The sequence below is a fragment of the Camellia sinensis genome, chromosome 9, assembly GCF_055761805.1.
Source record: "Camellia sinensis isolate YWXY chromosome 9, ASM5576180v1, whole genome shotgun sequence".
Lineage (NCBI taxonomy): Eukaryota > Viridiplantae > Streptophyta > Magnoliopsida > Ericales > Theaceae > Camellia > Camellia sinensis.
This window is the reverse complement of record NC_138969.1, coordinates 11,602,641-11,621,132: the sequence shown is the minus strand read 5'-3', so window position 1 is coordinate 11,621,132 and position 18,492 is coordinate 11,602,641. Positions and strand designations below refer to the sequence as shown.

The 18,492-nt window shown below is 33.3% G+C and overlaps 2 protein-coding genes across 4 annotated transcripts; one reads left to right on the top strand and one right to left on the bottom strand.

The window, feature by feature from the left end:
• The first annotated feature begins 615 nt into the window (after positions 1–615).
• LOC114265876 (O-fucosyltransferase 23) lies at positions 616–3,443 on the top strand. Its single transcript, XM_028206711.2, has 2 exons — positions 616–1,345; positions 1,621–3,443. The coding sequence occupies exon 2, from the start codon at positions 1,817–1,819 to the stop codon at positions 3,125–3,127; it is 1,311 nt and encodes a 436-aa protein (XP_028062512.2). The 5' UTR covers positions 616–1,345; positions 1,621–1,816; the 3' UTR covers positions 3,128–3,443.
• A 6,872-nt stretch (positions 3,444–10,315) lies between these two features.
• On the bottom strand, positions 10,316–16,000 carry LOC114265877 (E3 ubiquitin-protein ligase RSL1-like). Of its 3 annotated transcripts, none has more exons than XM_082886166.1 (4): positions 15,778–16,000; positions 14,798–15,408; positions 13,382–14,142; positions 10,316–11,084 (listed from the first exon to the last, which is right to left on the bottom strand). In XM_082886166.1, exons 2-4 carry the CDS (start codon positions 15,215–15,217, stop codon positions 10,703–10,705), a joined length of 1,563 nt encoding a protein of 520 aa, XP_082742292.1. In that variant the 5' UTR covers positions 15,218–15,408; positions 15,778–16,000; the 3' UTR covers positions 10,316–10,702. The 3 variants fall into 3 exon arrangements, with proteins under 3 accessions (XP_082742292.1, XP_082742291.1, XP_082742293.1); XM_082886165.1 differs by having other exon boundaries at positions 14,798–15,414; positions 15,778–15,997; XM_082886167.1 differs by having other exon boundaries at positions 14,798–15,442; positions 15,778–15,962.
• Between the last annotated feature and the right edge of the window lie 2,492 nt (positions 16,001–18,492).

Genomic DNA, 18,492 nt, shown 5'->3' with positions numbered 1-18,492 from the left:
TTAGGGCTAAACAGTGTATAAGTTATTAATTTGGAATTTATTGGTGCATCCCCCTAGATTAAAATACATCAAAAATTTAAAGTTTAAATTGATAATATTAAAAACTCATAATATATTAGAAAACTCAAATCTTAATTTTTTTATTTTTAATTTCTCCTTTAATTTAAAGAAAAAAAAATTATATGCCTGACATATCTTTCAAAATTAATTACAAATTTATGAAAAAATATATGATTTTATTTTTTAATATTTGTAATATTTATTACTAATTTAAAAATAATTTTCTCAACATTCATTGATATGAAATTAATGCCAAATTTAAGTACAACTTAAAAGGAATTTTATGTACCTCAAAATGAAATTTAATAAATTTCATAATTATGTGACAGCTATGTTTCACATAAGAAACAAAAACAATATTCATCCCACTAAAAACATTACTACTAATAGCATTAATGTATTAAAAAAGTAAAAAAAAAAATACAATTCCAAGACTAAAATATCACATCATTAATAATGGGACTCACTGCCACCTAATTAGTGAGAGCACTAATTAGTACTCCCAAGCATTTTTCAAACAAAAACATGAAGAGCTCTCTTGAACAGTGAAACCCAGGTGGCCCTTTTTGTCACATGCTCTGTTTATCAATTTATTTTTGTCCTTTTTTCCTCCCCTTTCTTGTGCTGTGCGCAACTGTACTCTCTCCTCTGACAAATCCTTTTTCCTGCCCTTTTCTTGTCTTTTCCCAGTTGCCTCCTCTGCTCTGATCTCCAAATTTCCCAGACCAATATACTCTCCCTATTCCTCTCCTCATTTATTTCCTTCTTGAATCTTCTTTCTTTCTGGGCTTTGCTTTTCATAACCCTTTTATGGGTTGGGTTGGGTGGGGTTGGGTTGATTTCAATTTCCCTTTCCAGAGTTTTCTTGTTCATTCTTGGTTGTCATGATTGTGATGGGGTTGTGTTTGGTTTCCAGGAATTTGCTTTCTCTACTTTAAAATTTTCTTCTTTCATAATCTTTTTGTGGGTTGGGTTGATTTCATTTTCCCTATCCAGAGCTTTCTTGTGCATTGTTGGTTGTCATTTTGGTGATGGGTTAATTGCGTTGTGTTTGGTTCCTGGGAATTTGCCTTGTCTTGATTTCTTTCCATTCATGATCGGATCGCCCATCCCCTTTTTAAAACTTTTCTCATCTGGGTTTCCTCTGAATTCTGATTCCTTTATCAAATCTTTTTTTTTTCCTTTTTGGATTTGAATCACTCTCTTGATCGTTTCAGTGCCGGATTTCTGCGATTGAAATTGCCATCTGGGTTTTCACTCAATCACATAATGCAATTTAATTAAGGTGAGAAATCAATGATTATTTTTATTTTATTTTTTTGAGTTACTGGAGTATTTTCAATGTTGGGTCATTGTAGACTGTGTTTGGATCTTTGATTTATGAATGGATTAGTGAGACAAAGAAGAGAAGGAATTTGTGGAAAAAAATTCAGCTTATATATTTTATTCACTTTTCCTTTCCTTTTCTTTTCTCTCCACAGTTTACTCCACAAATCCAAGATCCAAACACTAATGTTGTGTTGATTTTGGAGTGAAATTGAGTTTGTTTGAATTTTTCAGCAAAATGTTGAGATCAGAGTTGTGTGATTATCCACTTATCGAAATGACTGTGTTGCTGGGTATATATTCAAGAATATCTTGAGACACTGAGATGGGTTTCTTATGAATTTATTGAACAACTATGTTGGTTCAAAGTGAGATTTGAATTTGTTTAGTTGAAATGATTGAATTATTGGGTTTTCAAGATTGAATATCTATGGACTTGTGGAATTGTAAGCATTTGAGATTCTTCGGTACCCATTTGAATTCTATTCCTTGCAAATGTGTTGCTTTGCTTGTCATTGCTTTGGTTCTTAGATCTGTTTTGATCCCTACATTCTCTGGATTTGGTGGGATTGAACATGACAACAGCGTTAAAATGTTGATCCCAAATGATTCCTTCTTGTTAAATTCACAATTTGGAATTCGAAAACTCAAGTTCTTGGAGGTTCCTCAAATCATATGGGGTTTAAACAATCAGAAGATTGCTTTTGCTAGAGCTTGCCTGACTGCAAGAATGTTAAACCGAACCCTTTTGATGCCGAGCCTAAGTGCTTCGTTGTTTTACAAAGAAATTGATCTTCTGCGACCCATTTCCTTTGACAAGGTCTTCCAATTTGAAAGGTTCAATTCGCTTTGCAACGGGTTTGTCCAATTAGGCCAATACACAGATCTTTCAAACCGGTCTAATGTTGTTGAGCTTCAAAAGGGAAGTGGAAGGAAGTGGACGGTTGAGAGAGATCTAGATCAACTGAGACAGTTTAGCAACGATCCATATGACGGGTATGAAACAATTCGGATAGTTGGGAAAAACCCATTTATGTGGCACGATCACTGGCCTGTTAAAGATTATGCCATGGTCTTCGAGTGCTTAGGTTTGGTAGATGAAATATCCAAAGAAGTTGATAAAGTTGTCTCCAAGATTAGAGACATAGGAAGAAAAATTGTTTCGAGGAATTCTGTGTTGGAGCCAGTTCCTTATATAGCAGTTCACATGCGGATAGAGAAGGATTGGATGATTCACTGTAAGAAAATGGAGCAAAGATCGAACATTAGCGAAATTTGTAGCAGCAAGGAGGAGATTATGGAGCGGGTTGGGAATATTGCGGGCCTGAAAAGCCCAATTGTTGTTTACCTTGCTGTGGCCGATAGTCTTCTTGAAGATAACTCTATCTTGGACGGTTGGAAGGAAGGTTTGCTTCCCTTTGAGAAGAAGAAATTGGGCATAGCGGGAATTTACAAGAGGTACCCTTACCTCATTCAATCAGCTATTGATTACGAAGTTTGCTTGAGAGCCAATGTGTTTGTAGGAAACAGCTTTTCGACATTTTCCAATCTTTTAGTTCTTGAGAGAACACAAAAGATTATTAGAACCGGCGTCACAAGCTCGTGTGCTATGGATGTAAGTTGGCCTTCCTATGCCTATAATGTCTTAGGCGAATCGAATGGCCCTCGTAGATGGATGACAAATATGTCTGCCTCAAGTCTACGCCCAATTAGCTATGGTTCAAATGAAATCTCTTGTTAAAGGTTGGGCACATTTTGATCAATTAGTGTAGACAACAGGGCTTTTGATTTTTGAAAATTTTGTTGATCCTTCCGGCAGAGATTGGTTGGTGCATATTTCGAGGATGATTCTTTGTGTAAAGAAAATTGATGATAGAGATCACAAAAATAGCATTTTGAGGTATGGTTGTTTGTTTGTTATATCTTATACTTCGACCATTTATTTTATTGTCATATTCTTTGCAAACATTTTAAAGAACATGTGTTGTATCTTTAGTACACTTGTCATTGAAGAAACAATGAATTTTGAATTGATAGAAAGTTTTATGACCCTTAAACTCTTAGAATCGAATTCTAAATCAATATGGCATTGTTGGATGCTTCTGATCAATAAAATAGGAAGACAAGAACCACCAAGACAAGTATAGTGATTCGATCTTTTGATTACCCGTTTTCTTGGAAAACCACTTTTGGGTTGTGCAATCCGATCCCATTTTTACTTTTCTTTCGAATGTTTTGCGCTGCCGGAGAAACTGAAAAAATTTGAAACCTTGAATGTCATGGAAACTAGAGAACTAAAAACAAAACAATGCTTATTCACTTCATTCCGTGTCTGTTTATAATTGATGTACTGAAAAACATAAGAAAACTCGTGATCATGAAGCTGATTCAATTGGATGGTAGTAATGATTTTTTCTTTTTACTTATTTTTCCTCCGTGATTTAAGTGTGGAGCATAAATATTCTAATGTAAAAAAAAAATGAAAAATAAAAGAACTACCAATTTTCTTTGCTAACATTCATTCCTCAAGGGTGCGGTTGTTTGAACGGACTGGATAGGAACGGACTGGATAGGAGGAATTGTAATCCATCGGACCATTAGTCTTGGGATACATTGTCCCGGGACTATTTGGTTAGATTAAGCCTCTGTTTGGGAAGTGGGTTGGCTTTTTGGCTTTTTTGACTATATGAGCCTAGGCTCAAAAGCTTAGTTTGGGAAGGGCTTTTGGCTTTTTGGCTTTTTTGATTTTTTTGTGAGAGAAGAGTGTAATGATTATGGGGTTGGATGGAATGTTTTGTTTGTTGTGGCTCGTGAGCCTATTCTGTCTTTTATGGTTCATTGAGCCAAAAAAGTCCAATGAGCCCTTGCCAAACCAACCCTAAATTTGTGTCTTATGTTTGTTTAGTCATGGGATTAGATGTCTGGATTGGACTATTTTTAGTTATCCAATGTTTGTTTAGGATATTATGGAGAATGATAAATGTTCAAATGACTATTTTATCATTTTCAATTATTTACTAAGTAATAGCAATATAAACATAGCTGTAATATTTTAATTATTTTTAACTAGATTAAATAAAAATTTATTTTATTTTATTTTTTGCACAATATTTTAATTATTTTAATTTATTTTTTTCAATTAAATTAAATTTATAATTTATAATTTATAATTTATATTTTTTATTTAATATATAATTTTAAATTAATGACAATAAAAAATAATTTTATTTAATATATAAATTAAATTTTTAACGACGCTAAAAAAAATTAATTTATAAGGCCATAATTTATAATTTATTATTTTTAAATAAATTTAATTTATAATTTATATTTTTTATTTAATACTACCTCCGTCCCAAAATAATGGTCCCTTTTGGGGAATTCAACTTTTTTTGATAGTACAATTATTGCATTTGAAAAAAGTTGATTTTCCAAAATTATCCTTTTGATAGTACATTTTTTGAGAATATCAATGTCATAATTGTACTTTTTATATTGTTTATTAATTTAAAAGAATGGCAAAATAGGAAATTTATATTATTTTTGTACTTGATTTTTGAAGAGGGACAAATATTTTGGGACAATGAAAAATGGAATAAGGGACTAATATTTTGGGACGGAGGGAGTATATAATTTTAAATTAACAACACTAAAAAAATAATTTTATTTAATATGTAAATTTAATTTTTTAACAACACTAAAAAAAATTAATTTATAAGGCCATAATTTATTATTTTTAATTAAATTTAATTTATAATTTAAATTTTTTATTTAATATATAATCTTAAATTAACAACGCTAAAAAAATAATTTATAAATATTCAAAAGACTATTTTATCATTTTCTTATCGTTTGCTAAGTAATAGCATGGAGGGTAAAATGGACATTTCACAAAATAATCCCATGGGATGCCAATCCCATGGTTTCTATCCCACCTCTCCCCATAAGATGGGATAGTCTCATATTTGTAGGACTAATAGTCCGGGGGGACTATTAGTCCAGAGCAAAAAAAATGAAACAAACAATGAATTATTAGTCCGGTGAGACTAATAGTCCAATCTCACCCTCTAATCCTTCAAAATAAACACACGCTAAGGGTGTGTTTGTTTGGACGGACTGGATAAGGGGGGATTGTAATCCATCGGACTGTTAGTCCCGGGATACATAGTCTCCGGACTATTTGGTTGGATTGGATTTGTATCCTATGTTTGTTTAATCATGGGATTAGATGTCTCGATTGGACTAGTTTTAGTGAATCCAATGTTTGGTTAGGCAGACTGGATAAGGATAAATGTTCAAAAGACTATTTTACCCTTGTAATTTATAAATTTTATTTAATATATAATTTTAAATTTGTAATCTATAATTTATAATTTAACAACACCAAAAAAAATTAATTTATAAGGCCATAATTTTTAATTTATTATTTTCAATTAAATTAAATTTAAAATTTAAAATTTATATTTTTTATTTAATATATAATTTTAAATTAATGACAAATAAAAAATAATTTTATTTAATATATAAATTAAATTTTTAACGACGCTAAAAAAAATTAATTTATAAGGCCATAATTTATAATTTATTATTTTTAAATAAATTTAATTTATAATTTATATTTTTTATTTAATATATAATTTTAAATTTACAACACTAAAAAAATAATTTTATTTAATATGTAAATTTAATTTTTTAACAACACTAAAAAAATTTAATTTATAAGGCCATAATTTTTAATTTATTATTTTTAATTAAATTTAATTTATAATTTATAATTTTTTATTTAATTTATAATTTTAAATTAACAACACTAAAAAAATAATTTATAAATGTTGAAAAGACTATTTTACCCTTATCTAATTGTTTACTAAGTAGTAGCATGGAGGGTAAAATGGATATTTCACAAAATAATTTCATGGGATATCAATTCTATAGTTTCTATCCCACCTCCCTCCATGGGATAGGATTGTAGGACTAATAGTCCGGGGAGACTATTAGTCCGGAGTAAAATTTCAAACAAACAATGGACTATTAGTCCGGTGAAACTAATAATCTAATCTCACCCCCTAATCTTTCAAAACAAACGCACCCAAGGGTAACTCCCATTGTTCATTTAAAATATGGCAATGCCTAAATTACAATTTGACATATTTACAGTACCAAAATGTTAAATTTTGACAATGTTACTCTACTGGTGCAAATATCATTTTGATACATTTAGATCATTTATTATGTTTATTGAATGTCCTACACATTAGATCAGTCACTTCGAGAAATGTAGCGAAATGAGTTCAATTTTTGTAGTTGTGTATATAAGGGTGTGTTTGGTAACGTTTACGTTTTCAGTTTATATTTACAAAAATTTTATAAACTGGTTTTTGTTTATTTTCTGTTTATTTTTAGAAAAACATAAACTACAAAAGCGTTTGGTAATTGACAAAATGTTTAAAAAATTTTAAAAATATAAAAAAGAGTGAAAAATGGCAAGTGGTGGCAAGTGGCGGCGAAAGACGGTGGTGAAAAGTGGTGACGGTGGGTGGTGGGTAGCTGGTGGTGGGTGACGGTGGCAGGTGAGTGGGTGACGGTGGTGGGTGGTGGATGGTAGCAAGTGGGTGGTGGTAGTGGCGGTAGTGGTGGTGGTGGGTGGTGGCGGGTTGGTGGCAGATGGTGATAGTAGGTGAATGGGTGACGGTGGCGAGTGGTGGGTGGTGGGTGGTGGCGAGTGGGTGGTGGTGGTGGTGGTGGTGGTGGTGGTGGCGGATGGTGGGTGGTGGTGGCAGGTAGGTGGCGGATGGCAGGTGGTGGCGGGTAGCGGCGGGTGGGTGGTAATGGTGGTTGGGTGGGTGACGGTGGCGGGTGGTGGGTGGTAGCAAGTGGGTAGTGGTGGTGGCGGTGGTGGCGGCGGCGACGAGTGGTGGTGGCAAGTGGGTGGCGGGTATGTGGTGGGTGGGTGGGTGGGTGGGTGACGGTGGCGAGTGGTAGGTGGTAGCGAGTGGGTGGTGGTGAGTAGTGGTGAGTAGTGGTGATAGGTAGGTGGCGGGTGGGTGATGGTGGTGGTGGTGGTGGTGGGTGGCGGGTGGTGGTGGTAGCGGGTGAGTGGGTGACAGGTGGCTGGTGGTGGCAGGTGGTAGATGGTGGTGTCAAGTGCATGGTGAGTGGTGATGGCAAGTAGGTGGCAGGTGGTGGCGGCAGGCAGTGGATGGTAGTGGCGGGTGGTAGGTGGTGGATGGCAAGTGGGTGGGTGGTGGATAGCAGGTGGGTGGTGGGTGGTGGGTAGTGGTGGTGGTAGTAGTGGCAGGGGGTGGGTGGAGGTGGCGAGTGGATGGCAGATGGGTGGTGGTGGCGGGTGGTGGGTGGTGGTGGCAGGTGGTGGTGGAAAATGGTGGCGGGTGGTGGCTAGTGTTGGGTGGTAAAAAAAAAAAAAACTTGAAAACTCAAAATGGAAACAAATTTTTTGTGTTTTCATTTTTTGGATAAATTTATAAACTGAGACCACTGATTTATAAATCAAAAATTTTATCAAACAAGTTTTTATTTGAGTTTTTTAAATTTTTGTAAATATAAACAGAAAACAGAAAACGTAAGTGTTACCAAACAGCACCTAAGTGTCTTAACTTTTTTCCTCAAGTGTGTTAGTTAAAAGAGAAGGAAAATTCTACTATACACCCCTCCTACTATATGCACATTTAAATTATGTTATTTTCTTCTTTAATTATGATTTTTTTTTTTAATTGTAAACTTATTTTATTTATGACTCATGAGATCTTTAATTATGCCTTATGTATTGTTTGGTTATATTTTTTCTTTTTTAGTTATGACTTGAAAAATATAAAATTATGTCATTTTTTTCTTTACTTTTAAGGTGCATACGGTATAGTGTGCATCATAATCTTTCCCAAGTAGCCTTTGCTCATTGGATTAAATTGTTTATTGGGTGAGTTGAGCTGGCACAAATAGGTTAGACAAATCACTAATGTTGTGTGTGAATTATAAAATTGGATAAGAATTTTAAAAGAAAAAAGGTAATAAAGAAAAAGTTTGTCTTATTTAAAAATTATAACCAAATAATTGAAAAAAATTAAATCAAATTAAATCAAACCAGACAATTTGATTTGGATCGAATTGATTTGTGATTTTTTTTCATTTTTTCCTCTACTCAATTTTGTTGCCTCCAAAGCAATCAAGGTACCAATTTGGTGGATTTAGAAAAGGGATTTCTTGCTTAACTATTCCTAAATTATGGTTAATTTTTTTTTAATATTTTATTTCTAAATATCAATTGAATTGATGTAATTTTTAGTGTTTCTCATTTCATTTCATATAACATATATAAATTTTAAAATGACTCTTTTGCTCATCAAATTAAGTTTTTAATGGTTACTAATTTAGACAACTGTCTCTAATCACATTAACTCAAATTAGAGAATTTGAAAACTAAATAAATAAAATTGATAGTTTAAAAGTAAAATAAATAATAATAATAATAATAATTTAAGAGAAAAGTGAAATTAACCAATGTTACTAGCAACTTTAGATGATTATTAATTTATGCATAAAGTAGATGACCTTTTGTTTTTAGCTAATTTATGAAAGGGTCCAACTTGTCTCAAGTTGAGATCAAGACTTCTGACCCATGGGGCCTATTTTTTGGGCCCGTTTTGATAATCTGAACCGATCAATGTGTAGAACTCATTGAGTACTATATATCTGTAAAAAATGACATTGATCGGATATCAATAGCTATGTGATCAAATTAGTTTTGTATAAAAAAAAATAGACGGTGAAAAAATTAACGATTGATAAAAAAACTGTTTTGTTCACATAACTATTAATATCCGATCAACGTAATTTTTTACAGGCCTATAGTACTCGACGAGTTCTACACATTGAACGGTTCGAATTATCAAAACGACACCCGTGGTGGACCCTCACGGGCCCAACAGCACGGTCCAGTCCGATCTTAGACTGGACCAAAGCCAGTGTCTTTATGAAAAATGTGATGCTGTAAGTTCACTCCTAGCTCGAAAACATCCAAGGTGGTAAGTTGTGATTTGTTGCAAATTTTTAGACAAAGGCTATGTTTGCCATGCAATTTTAAGACTATTTTAGTTTAAAAAACATAAAATAAATTAAAAAATTAATAAGACAAAATATCATTTTTAAACCATAATTATTTTATTTTTTCTCTCACAGAAGTCAAAAAAGCCAAAAAAATTCATCCCAAATGAGACTTTTTAACCCCAAATTAAAAAAATTAAAAAATCAAAATATAAACACACATCTCAAACAAAAGCTAAAATAGCACAACTCTTAAGCAATATTTGGTTCAAGAATTGAAAGTCATTTTTATCAAAAGTCGGAATATCCAATCCCATGTTTAGTTTGATTAAAAAAAAAAAACATAAAAAGAAAATGCACACTATAAATGAAATCTTAATTTACAAATTTAGGAGAATTAACATAAATACAATTCATCATTTATATTCTATCATTTTTGTCTAGTTAATTTTATTTACATTAATTTTACTCTCTTTTTTAATTTCTAAGTCACCATTTTTTAATGTTTATTTACACTAAAATTTATAAAATTTTGAAAAATTAAAAATCTGCAAGTCCACAAACCCAGGCCTTAGGCCTAGCTTAGGAATGAGCCTAGACGTAAGGTATTTTATCTGGCCTGGACCTGAGCCGGACCAATTTTACACCCATTTCAAAGCATTGGATAACACATCTCAATTATTTGGAAATTCAACTTTATTTCGTAGCTCGAATTTTTCGTGACTCGAGTGGCTCGAAATTTCAAAACGACGTCGTTTTAAGATATTTTTTGATTCTCTTACCGGTAAGATAATATTTTCCGTACCATTCAAGCCTCACTTTCTCGAGCTACGGAGCATTTTTCTTGAAAATTTAAGGGAGAGAACCACAATAAATGAACATGCTTGTTTCATTGATTTTTAATCTGTAATTCAACATATATTTTTCAAATTTCTTTTCTATCCTCTTTGAAGAAGAAAGCAAATCATGATGCAACAATTCCTCACCCTTAAAGCAAGGAAATTCAAGTTCACAAAAAGGTCATCCAACATAGAAATCACTATCCCATTTAAAAAAAGAAAAGAAAAAAGAAATCACTAATGAAAACTACATATCAAAGTACAAGTGCCCATTCTGTGTAGTCACTAAAAATAAAATGGAGTAAAAGAGTGAGAGACTCTCTACCTCCTCGCAGCGTTTTCCACGAAGCAAAGCGGCTTAGTTCCAGAGCAAAGCGGCTTATTTCCAGTTTCTGGAACGTTCCAGCGCTACATTCGCTTCATTGAATGTATTCATCATAGTAGTTGTCGCTAATTACCGATACAAACCTTTCGAGCCAAGGAAGCTGATGAAGATCCTTCATTGCATCGACATAAGAGTCTGTACAGCGAGGTGGCGATTGATAAGGGTGATGATCGCTCAGACTGAATCCACCTGCGAGGAACCTCTGGATCAGCGCCAGCTGTGATCTCTCTTGATCAGTGTAAGCATCCATAATCATGGGGAGTGAGTCGAACGAATCCCATGCCCATTGTTCGGATTCTTGGGTTGGGTGAGCGACCAAGTCCTCGGAGTTGTCTTCATCCCAGAATGCACACTGACATGTCTGTTGGCCGTCTCGATAACCAGCACCGCATGAGTAACAAAACTCGTGCCCACACCTGCAGACACAAATCACATAATCAGAACTTCAAAAAGTGAAAAAATAACACACACACACACAATAAAAGAGAGGAAAAGGGGGTGGGGGAAGTGGAAAGAATCACCATCACTTTTTTATGTCTGTATCCGTACTTCTTAGATTAATGTGTCGAGAGAATTGTTGAACATAGTTTAAGGTCAATATTTTAGGGAATATTGTCTCTCTCAAATGATATACCATAATAAATTTCAATCTGAACATATAGTCCATAACAAACCACTCTTGTTTTACAGCCGTGCATGGGCAAACACAAAAAGAAAGCACATCCGCATGTCTGGGCACATGGACAAAAAACATAAATACAAATGAGAGAAAAGGTAATAGCAGAACACAAGCCTTCTCTAACCGAAAATTGAATTACATTAAATTCCCCTTCTACGCACCATGGGCTTTGACCACCTCTCCTTGTTGGTCGGCATCTCTCCACCCAAGACTGGCTAATAAACACCAGAAAAAATCCAGTAAAAAAGCCATCTTCCATCAATGTAAAGAGATGAGACATTGAGTAATCTCCAAGCAAAGGAGAGGAAGGAAACTTTGGTGGGAACTGGAAAATCTAGTCCACTTTGGTGGATATCTCTACAGTTTTTTCCCCTTTTTATTAGGTCTTTTTTTTTCTCCTAATAGCTGATACTCCAGACTAGTCATCTATGTTACATGGGCTTGGGTACAGCTAATAAGGACGGATCTAGGGTTTTTGTCTAGTAGGGGCATAAAAATAATTATAAGTAAAATATTAAAAAAAAATTCACACTTCTTACATTCATCTTGGGTACGGTCAGATGCAAGTATGTGTCCAAGTGTCAAGTTCATCTAATTCTCATGCACAATGAGACCAAGGCATGGGTAAATTTCATATTTCTTTCATTTATTTAGGGTAAAAATTAATGCTATTCACAGACTAGCATAGAGCATTTTATGCATAATTTCATAGTAAAATGTTGGGTGCATGTGCAATAGCATGATGGATGCATCTCACACCCTAACCCAAGGATCAAGTTTGACACAGATACTTCACAAATTTAGAAGAGGCCATATTACATAGCTTTTCATAAGGTTTTTGACCCTCAAACAAAAAATAAGGTGTGAACAGTACTGCCAGAATATTGTCATCACATACTACTTTGAAGGGTTGGTTTGAAAGAAAATTAAAAAATCCCACCATAAATGGATTTATTAAATGAGATTATTTTCATGTGGTGCAGGTATGTAACACCTTTCTTTCCATCACTGCTCTAAAGATACATTTATGATTTTACTTCAGAGCCAAACTGCTAACTTGTCTAACATGCACACATGTAGAAGGGCGACCCAATGCACAACACACGTCTAGAAGAGGGGAGAAAATTTCTATTTAAACTTAGGCCTCGTTTGGGAACAGGCTAATTTAGTAATTTTTTAGTTATTTGGCTAAAATCAGAAAAACTATGTGCCATTTTGGGAACATAGTAAAAAGCCACGTTTTTGGATTTTTGGACAAATCCAAAAACGTGGCTGCCAAAAATGCAACAAAATCCCTTTGGGAAGTGCCAAAAACGCAGCCCTAAAATTACAAATTAGGGCCTATGAAAAGAAAATAAAAAAATAAATCTCTTATGTTGGGTAAAGGTATTTTGGTCATTTTAATTTGATTTGACACCATAAATAAATATTAAACTAAAAAGTAAAAAGCTAACCTTTTACCAACTTCCCAAATCACTTCCATAAAAGCCAAAAAGCCAAAAGCCAGCTTTTTACCAACTTTCCAAAACAATCCTATGTTTAGAATGACTTTTTGATTTTTTACGAAAAGATGTGCAAAAAGTAGAGAGAAAAGGGAATTTTGACTTTTTTGTATGGGTTGTTGACTTTTTGGCTTTTTGAGTAACTTTTTGACTTTTTGGCTAAACCGGTCGCTTCCCAAACGAGACCTTACTTATCCACCTTTAATAGTACATTTAAAATAATCAGAAATGCCTTGGACCCCCAGTGGGGGTGACCCCCACCACCCCCACTATTTTTTGATTGGTGCAAAATATATATATATATATATATATTTGTTTTTTAGCCTTCCTCTCACAGCCCCCCATGTGGCCATGTGGAGGTGGGGGTGCTGGGATCTTGCCCAGTTGGGGGTCTCTAGCAAGGTTCTAAAATAATACCATTTAGTTTCCTTTTTATAGTAGTTTTTTTTTTGTTTTGATTTTAAGATTATTATTATTTTTAAATAAAAAAGAAAAACAGCAGCGTCTATATATCTAAAGAAAGTGATCTTACCAACAAGTCATGTGGTAGCAACCATGGATTAGCTCAATCATCCGCCGGCACTGTTGGCAGCGCCTCCACCTATTGCTTTCTGCCAGACGATGCAGAGTAATGTCAGCAGCATCCCTCTCATCCAAAGGGAGGTTTTGATACTCTTCACAGCTCATCGAAGAATGCCAAGGGACCCCACATTCCACACAGATAAATCTGTGACAGACCGGACACTCCACACAGCTGTTATCTGACTGACTCGATGAACTCGCCCTTGTCGATAAGCATTCATGAGGATCGAGGAGAACTGAACAATTTGGAAAGGGGCAATAAATTTTGTCCGAATTGATAACGTTTGATTCTGCAAGGGCTCTCTCTAACATTTCATATGAGGCAACCGGAAGAAAAGATCTGCATTCAGGGATGGAGATACAATATTTGCATTGTAACTGAGGACATCGAATGGGGACTTGAGAAGATTGCACTTTCCCATCGACATAGGTTTTCATACAATGGGAACAAAACTTGTGGGAGCATTTCAATGTGATAGTCATCTGCAATGGCTTCTCCTCGCAACATATCGAACAATTTTCAAATGATTCATCTCCCTCAGCAGGAAAAGAGACAACCCCGATCGCCACTTGGGCCAAGCATAATGGCCTTTCTAGGTCTATGTGGGGAACCAACTTAAGAACAAAGGCTTCCAGATCTTCTGCATGTTCTAGGATCCTTTGCCTCAATGCTAGGAGAAGTGGATTATCGAGTTTCTCCCCATTAATAATCTGTCAAAAAGTCATATCACTTTGAGACGTATGAAACAATACACAGAAAATATGTTGGTACTCGGAGATAATTAACATCAACATAAAAATTAGAAAAGGAAAAAGATACCAATTACTGCTCAAATTTTTTTCTGTATTGTTTAACTTATGAAACGTAATTTCAAGAATGTTTTCAAGCCAACCAATCAAATGGATTACACAAACAACCAATCTTTATAAATTTTGTATCTCAATCATAGAGATGTATAAGGGCATAATAAACGGGATAAGTGATCCGATTTTTTTTTTTTTTTAATGGAACTTAAGCATTCATTAAATGCTGGTTTTGCATTTCATTTAAACCAAAAACTACAAAATATCGCCTGCTCAAAAAGCCATATATCTCAAAATAACAAAGAAAATAAAAACCATATCAACATTTAGATCATGGGTAACAGACACAAACATGAGGAAAAAAGAAAAAAAAAAACTCTAGTTGACACAAAGAAAGATATATGTTCATATGTTTATATTCAGTCGGAAACAAAATTTTACCAACATTTAGATCATAAAGAAACTACACTAGCAGCAGAATTAATTGCATCACTGACTCTAATTGAAGAATGTATGGTAAAAAACCGTAAGTATATATTGAAAGCTGGATTAGATGGCTCACCTGATCATATAAAATCTCAGAGTCGGTACAAGCAAACACCCGCACAATCTTATTTCGTGCAGCCTCTAACAGACCATCCATCAAAGCTAAATAGTTAGCAACCGATTCATCTACATAGAAATCAAGCTTTTTCTGTACTTGAATCAAAGCAACATTAGCTGATCTTTCCATAACCACCCCAATCCCGGAAAGCCCAGTGCCACATTCTCCAGCCTTAGCTATCGATATACCCTTGAAGAACATATTCACTGAACCTTCATCAAGAATGTCCTTCGAACTTTCCTTCGCTGATTCTTCCCTCTCCATCAATTCATCTTCATCTTCGCAACAACTCCGGAAATCTTCTTCATCTTCTTCTAATTTCGTTTCTCTACCCGAATTCACGACAGACCCACAGCCAAAATTTGTTTGCTTCTCCATTTTCACAAACTTTAAATAAATGAAGCTGTGATTAACATCAAAATCTACTGAAAACCCATCAACAAACCAATCTGGAACTCTCAAAATTCAGCATCTTTTTCACCAAACCCACAACAAAAAAGATTACCATCAAATATAGCTCTTCCCATATATGTGAATCAAACCCAATAGAAACCCATCAAAAATTCAATCTGAAACTGAAACATCAAATTTTACTGGTTATATCTACAGAAAAAGAGGCCCCCCAAAAAAATTACAGAATCAGAGACCAATATAAAAAGTAAAAATGTTTCATTTCTTGATCTAAAGAAAAAAAAATCCATCAAAATTGGATCTAAATCTACAGATTATGTTCACCTAAAAATCATCAAGCAAGAAACCCAAAAAAACACAGGAATTCAAGGGTCTAAAGATACAAAATGATTCTATGATGATGTTCTATTAGGAAACTTCAACAAATCTAGGAGACATATATATAATTATTGAATAAAGCCAAAAAAATAAAAGACAGATATAAGAAGAAGGAATCAAAGGAAAGAACAGAAGTGAAGCTTCCACACCTTATCTGGAGGAATTTGATCTGATTTTCTTTCTTTTAGTGGTCTCTGAAACTCTGTCTCCAAAATGCTATAAAAACCCTAACCTGACAACTGACTCTTTTGAGTCTCTACCAAGATTTGTTTTTCTAGAGAGAGAAAAACGGAGGATAGTGAGAGAGAGAGAGAATGATCATTCATCATCAGTCACTGTTGGCGTTAATGGCGTAAGGTAAGAAGAAAGAGAGTGTTTTTAGCTGCTGTGCTGGCATTTCTTTATTTTTTTATTAATATTTTTTTTTTCAATTCAATTTTCAAGAATGTATATATGGTTTTTTTTTTTTTTTTTAGATAAATTACCAATACATTTATTAGATTTGTTTAAAATACAAATTATCTTTGTGATTTGAAAGATTACAAATATCTTTTTATTAATATTTTTTATTTAACAAAATTAACTAAAAAAATAAAATTTATAGTTAGCTAAATTACCTAAATTATTAATTAAAACAAATTTCTAGCATGACTAAACACTATTAATTAAATTGATAATTATTAATAAAATAGGTCATTTGTTATGAAATTAGAAATCTCATGAGGTAAAATGTAATTTCCAACACTATAGGGGGTGATTCGTATTTTAATCAGACCTTAGGGGGTGCATTTGCAATTCACCCCATTTTTTATTGCAAAAATTACCAAATAAATATATGAAAAAAAAATTAAGACTTAACTTGTGCAACAAATTAAATTTTTAAGATTTATCTTGAGTATTACTATTCAGACCTAAAAGTTGTTTGGAATGACCTAAATAAGTGCACCTTTTGTCTTTTTACGAAAAGATGTACAAAAAAGTAGATAAGTGATATGATGAAAAAAAGATAAAAAGATGAATTATTTTTAGATTGCCAAACTAAACCTTACTTTCTAAATCTAATGATGTGTCGAGAAAATAATTGATTGATATTTACAACTTTTCTTAATACATCATTGACTCTGAAAAATGGATTTAAAAATAAATTTATATATCATTTTCTTTTTTAAAATTTAAATATTCATCATCTAAATTGATTCCAGCCACTTTCCGTCAAAGAAAAATGTTTGGGAACACTAAAAAGGGATCACTAGAGAGAGCACTACTGATATGGCAGTGGGCCCCGCCCACTTTCTACGCCTTGTATTTATTTATTTATCATTTCCAATGTATTAGTACTATTAATGATATATTTTTTAGTGGTCTAAATCATTATTGTTCCGTCAAATTTTAAAAATAAGACTAGAAAATTTTTATACTTTTTTTGAACCCGTGATGTTTTTTTATTTATTTTTTTAACATGATGTCAAATTAAAAATTATCTTAATTATATTAACTACCATTTTGTCAATTGTATGCCTATTGGATCGACCCTTCACCACATCTTCGGTACATTGGTTTCCCCTTCACCTCCACCAGCTGCCACCATCACCCTCTTCTCTGCATACCCATTATCACCATTTTTTTAATTTTTTTTCTCATATGTCATCATTACTCACATCCTCCGCCATCTACTTCTACCGTATTGCCCTCCCCCAATACAACTCTCTCTCCTCTTTCTCTCTTACTACTCAGCAAAGATCACAATATTAGCTACTTCACGATCCTCTACCACCCTAGGGTCACAAAGACATCCATTTTTGTAAAGATCAAACAAATGTTGGACCATGATTCTTCGCCACCTAATGGATACAATTTTCCCCCAACTGATGGCCATGAAGATCTCCATCACCACTGCTACAAAAACCAAACAGTGGTTGGGTCACGGCGGAGACACAGCAGGGTCAGGAATCACGTCCCTACTTTAGTTTTGAATTTTTTTTTTTTTTTATTATTGTCATGTATAAAATGTATTTTTTTTCTTAACATGTTCTTTGACTAAAGGTTTATTATATTATTCACAACAAGTAATTATTTGATATTTTGGGAACACTATGGTATTGTTTATGTAGTAGTTTAAATCATTAGTGTAGCAAAAAAGATTATAAATCGGATATAATAAACTCATTATTTTCAAATAGTTGACATACCACTTAGTATGAGTTGTAATTTTCTATGTTTTGAGTATCACGTAGGCAACACCATATGGTACTATAAGACTGTTAATAATTTTCATTCAAAACACATTATTTATAAGCAATGTCATCTCTTTAATATTTTTCTGTCAAATAAAAATTAAATAGATTTTATAATAATTTGTGCTATAAATGATGTGTTTTTATTTTTTAAAATTAGGAATTTTGATCCAAAATTTTTTGTACTAAAATTGCAAACTTACATCATCATCACACGCCGAGCTATTCTACACTATTATAGAATTTTGATTTGTTTTTATTAATAATGAATATGTAATTTTTTATCTTAAAATTTCTCTCATAAAATTATTATTATCTTACTGTTGCTCATGATTTTTTTTAAATAAAAAATTATAATTAATAAGTATCCCTTCTAACTTAATTTTTTGACTCTGCTACTGGTAAGGCTGTGCAAAATAGCACCCAATCAGCTAAAATTGCACCGATTCGCATCAATTCGCACCACTCTAACCACTAATTGCGATTTAAACTTTAAATTTATAATCCCCCAATCAAACCGCTCAGCTCCATTATAGTTGAAACATATATATATATTTTAACTTTCAATGAAATATCAATATAAAAATGAGTGTGAGAGAGATTTAAAATATAAAATTTATTACAAATTAA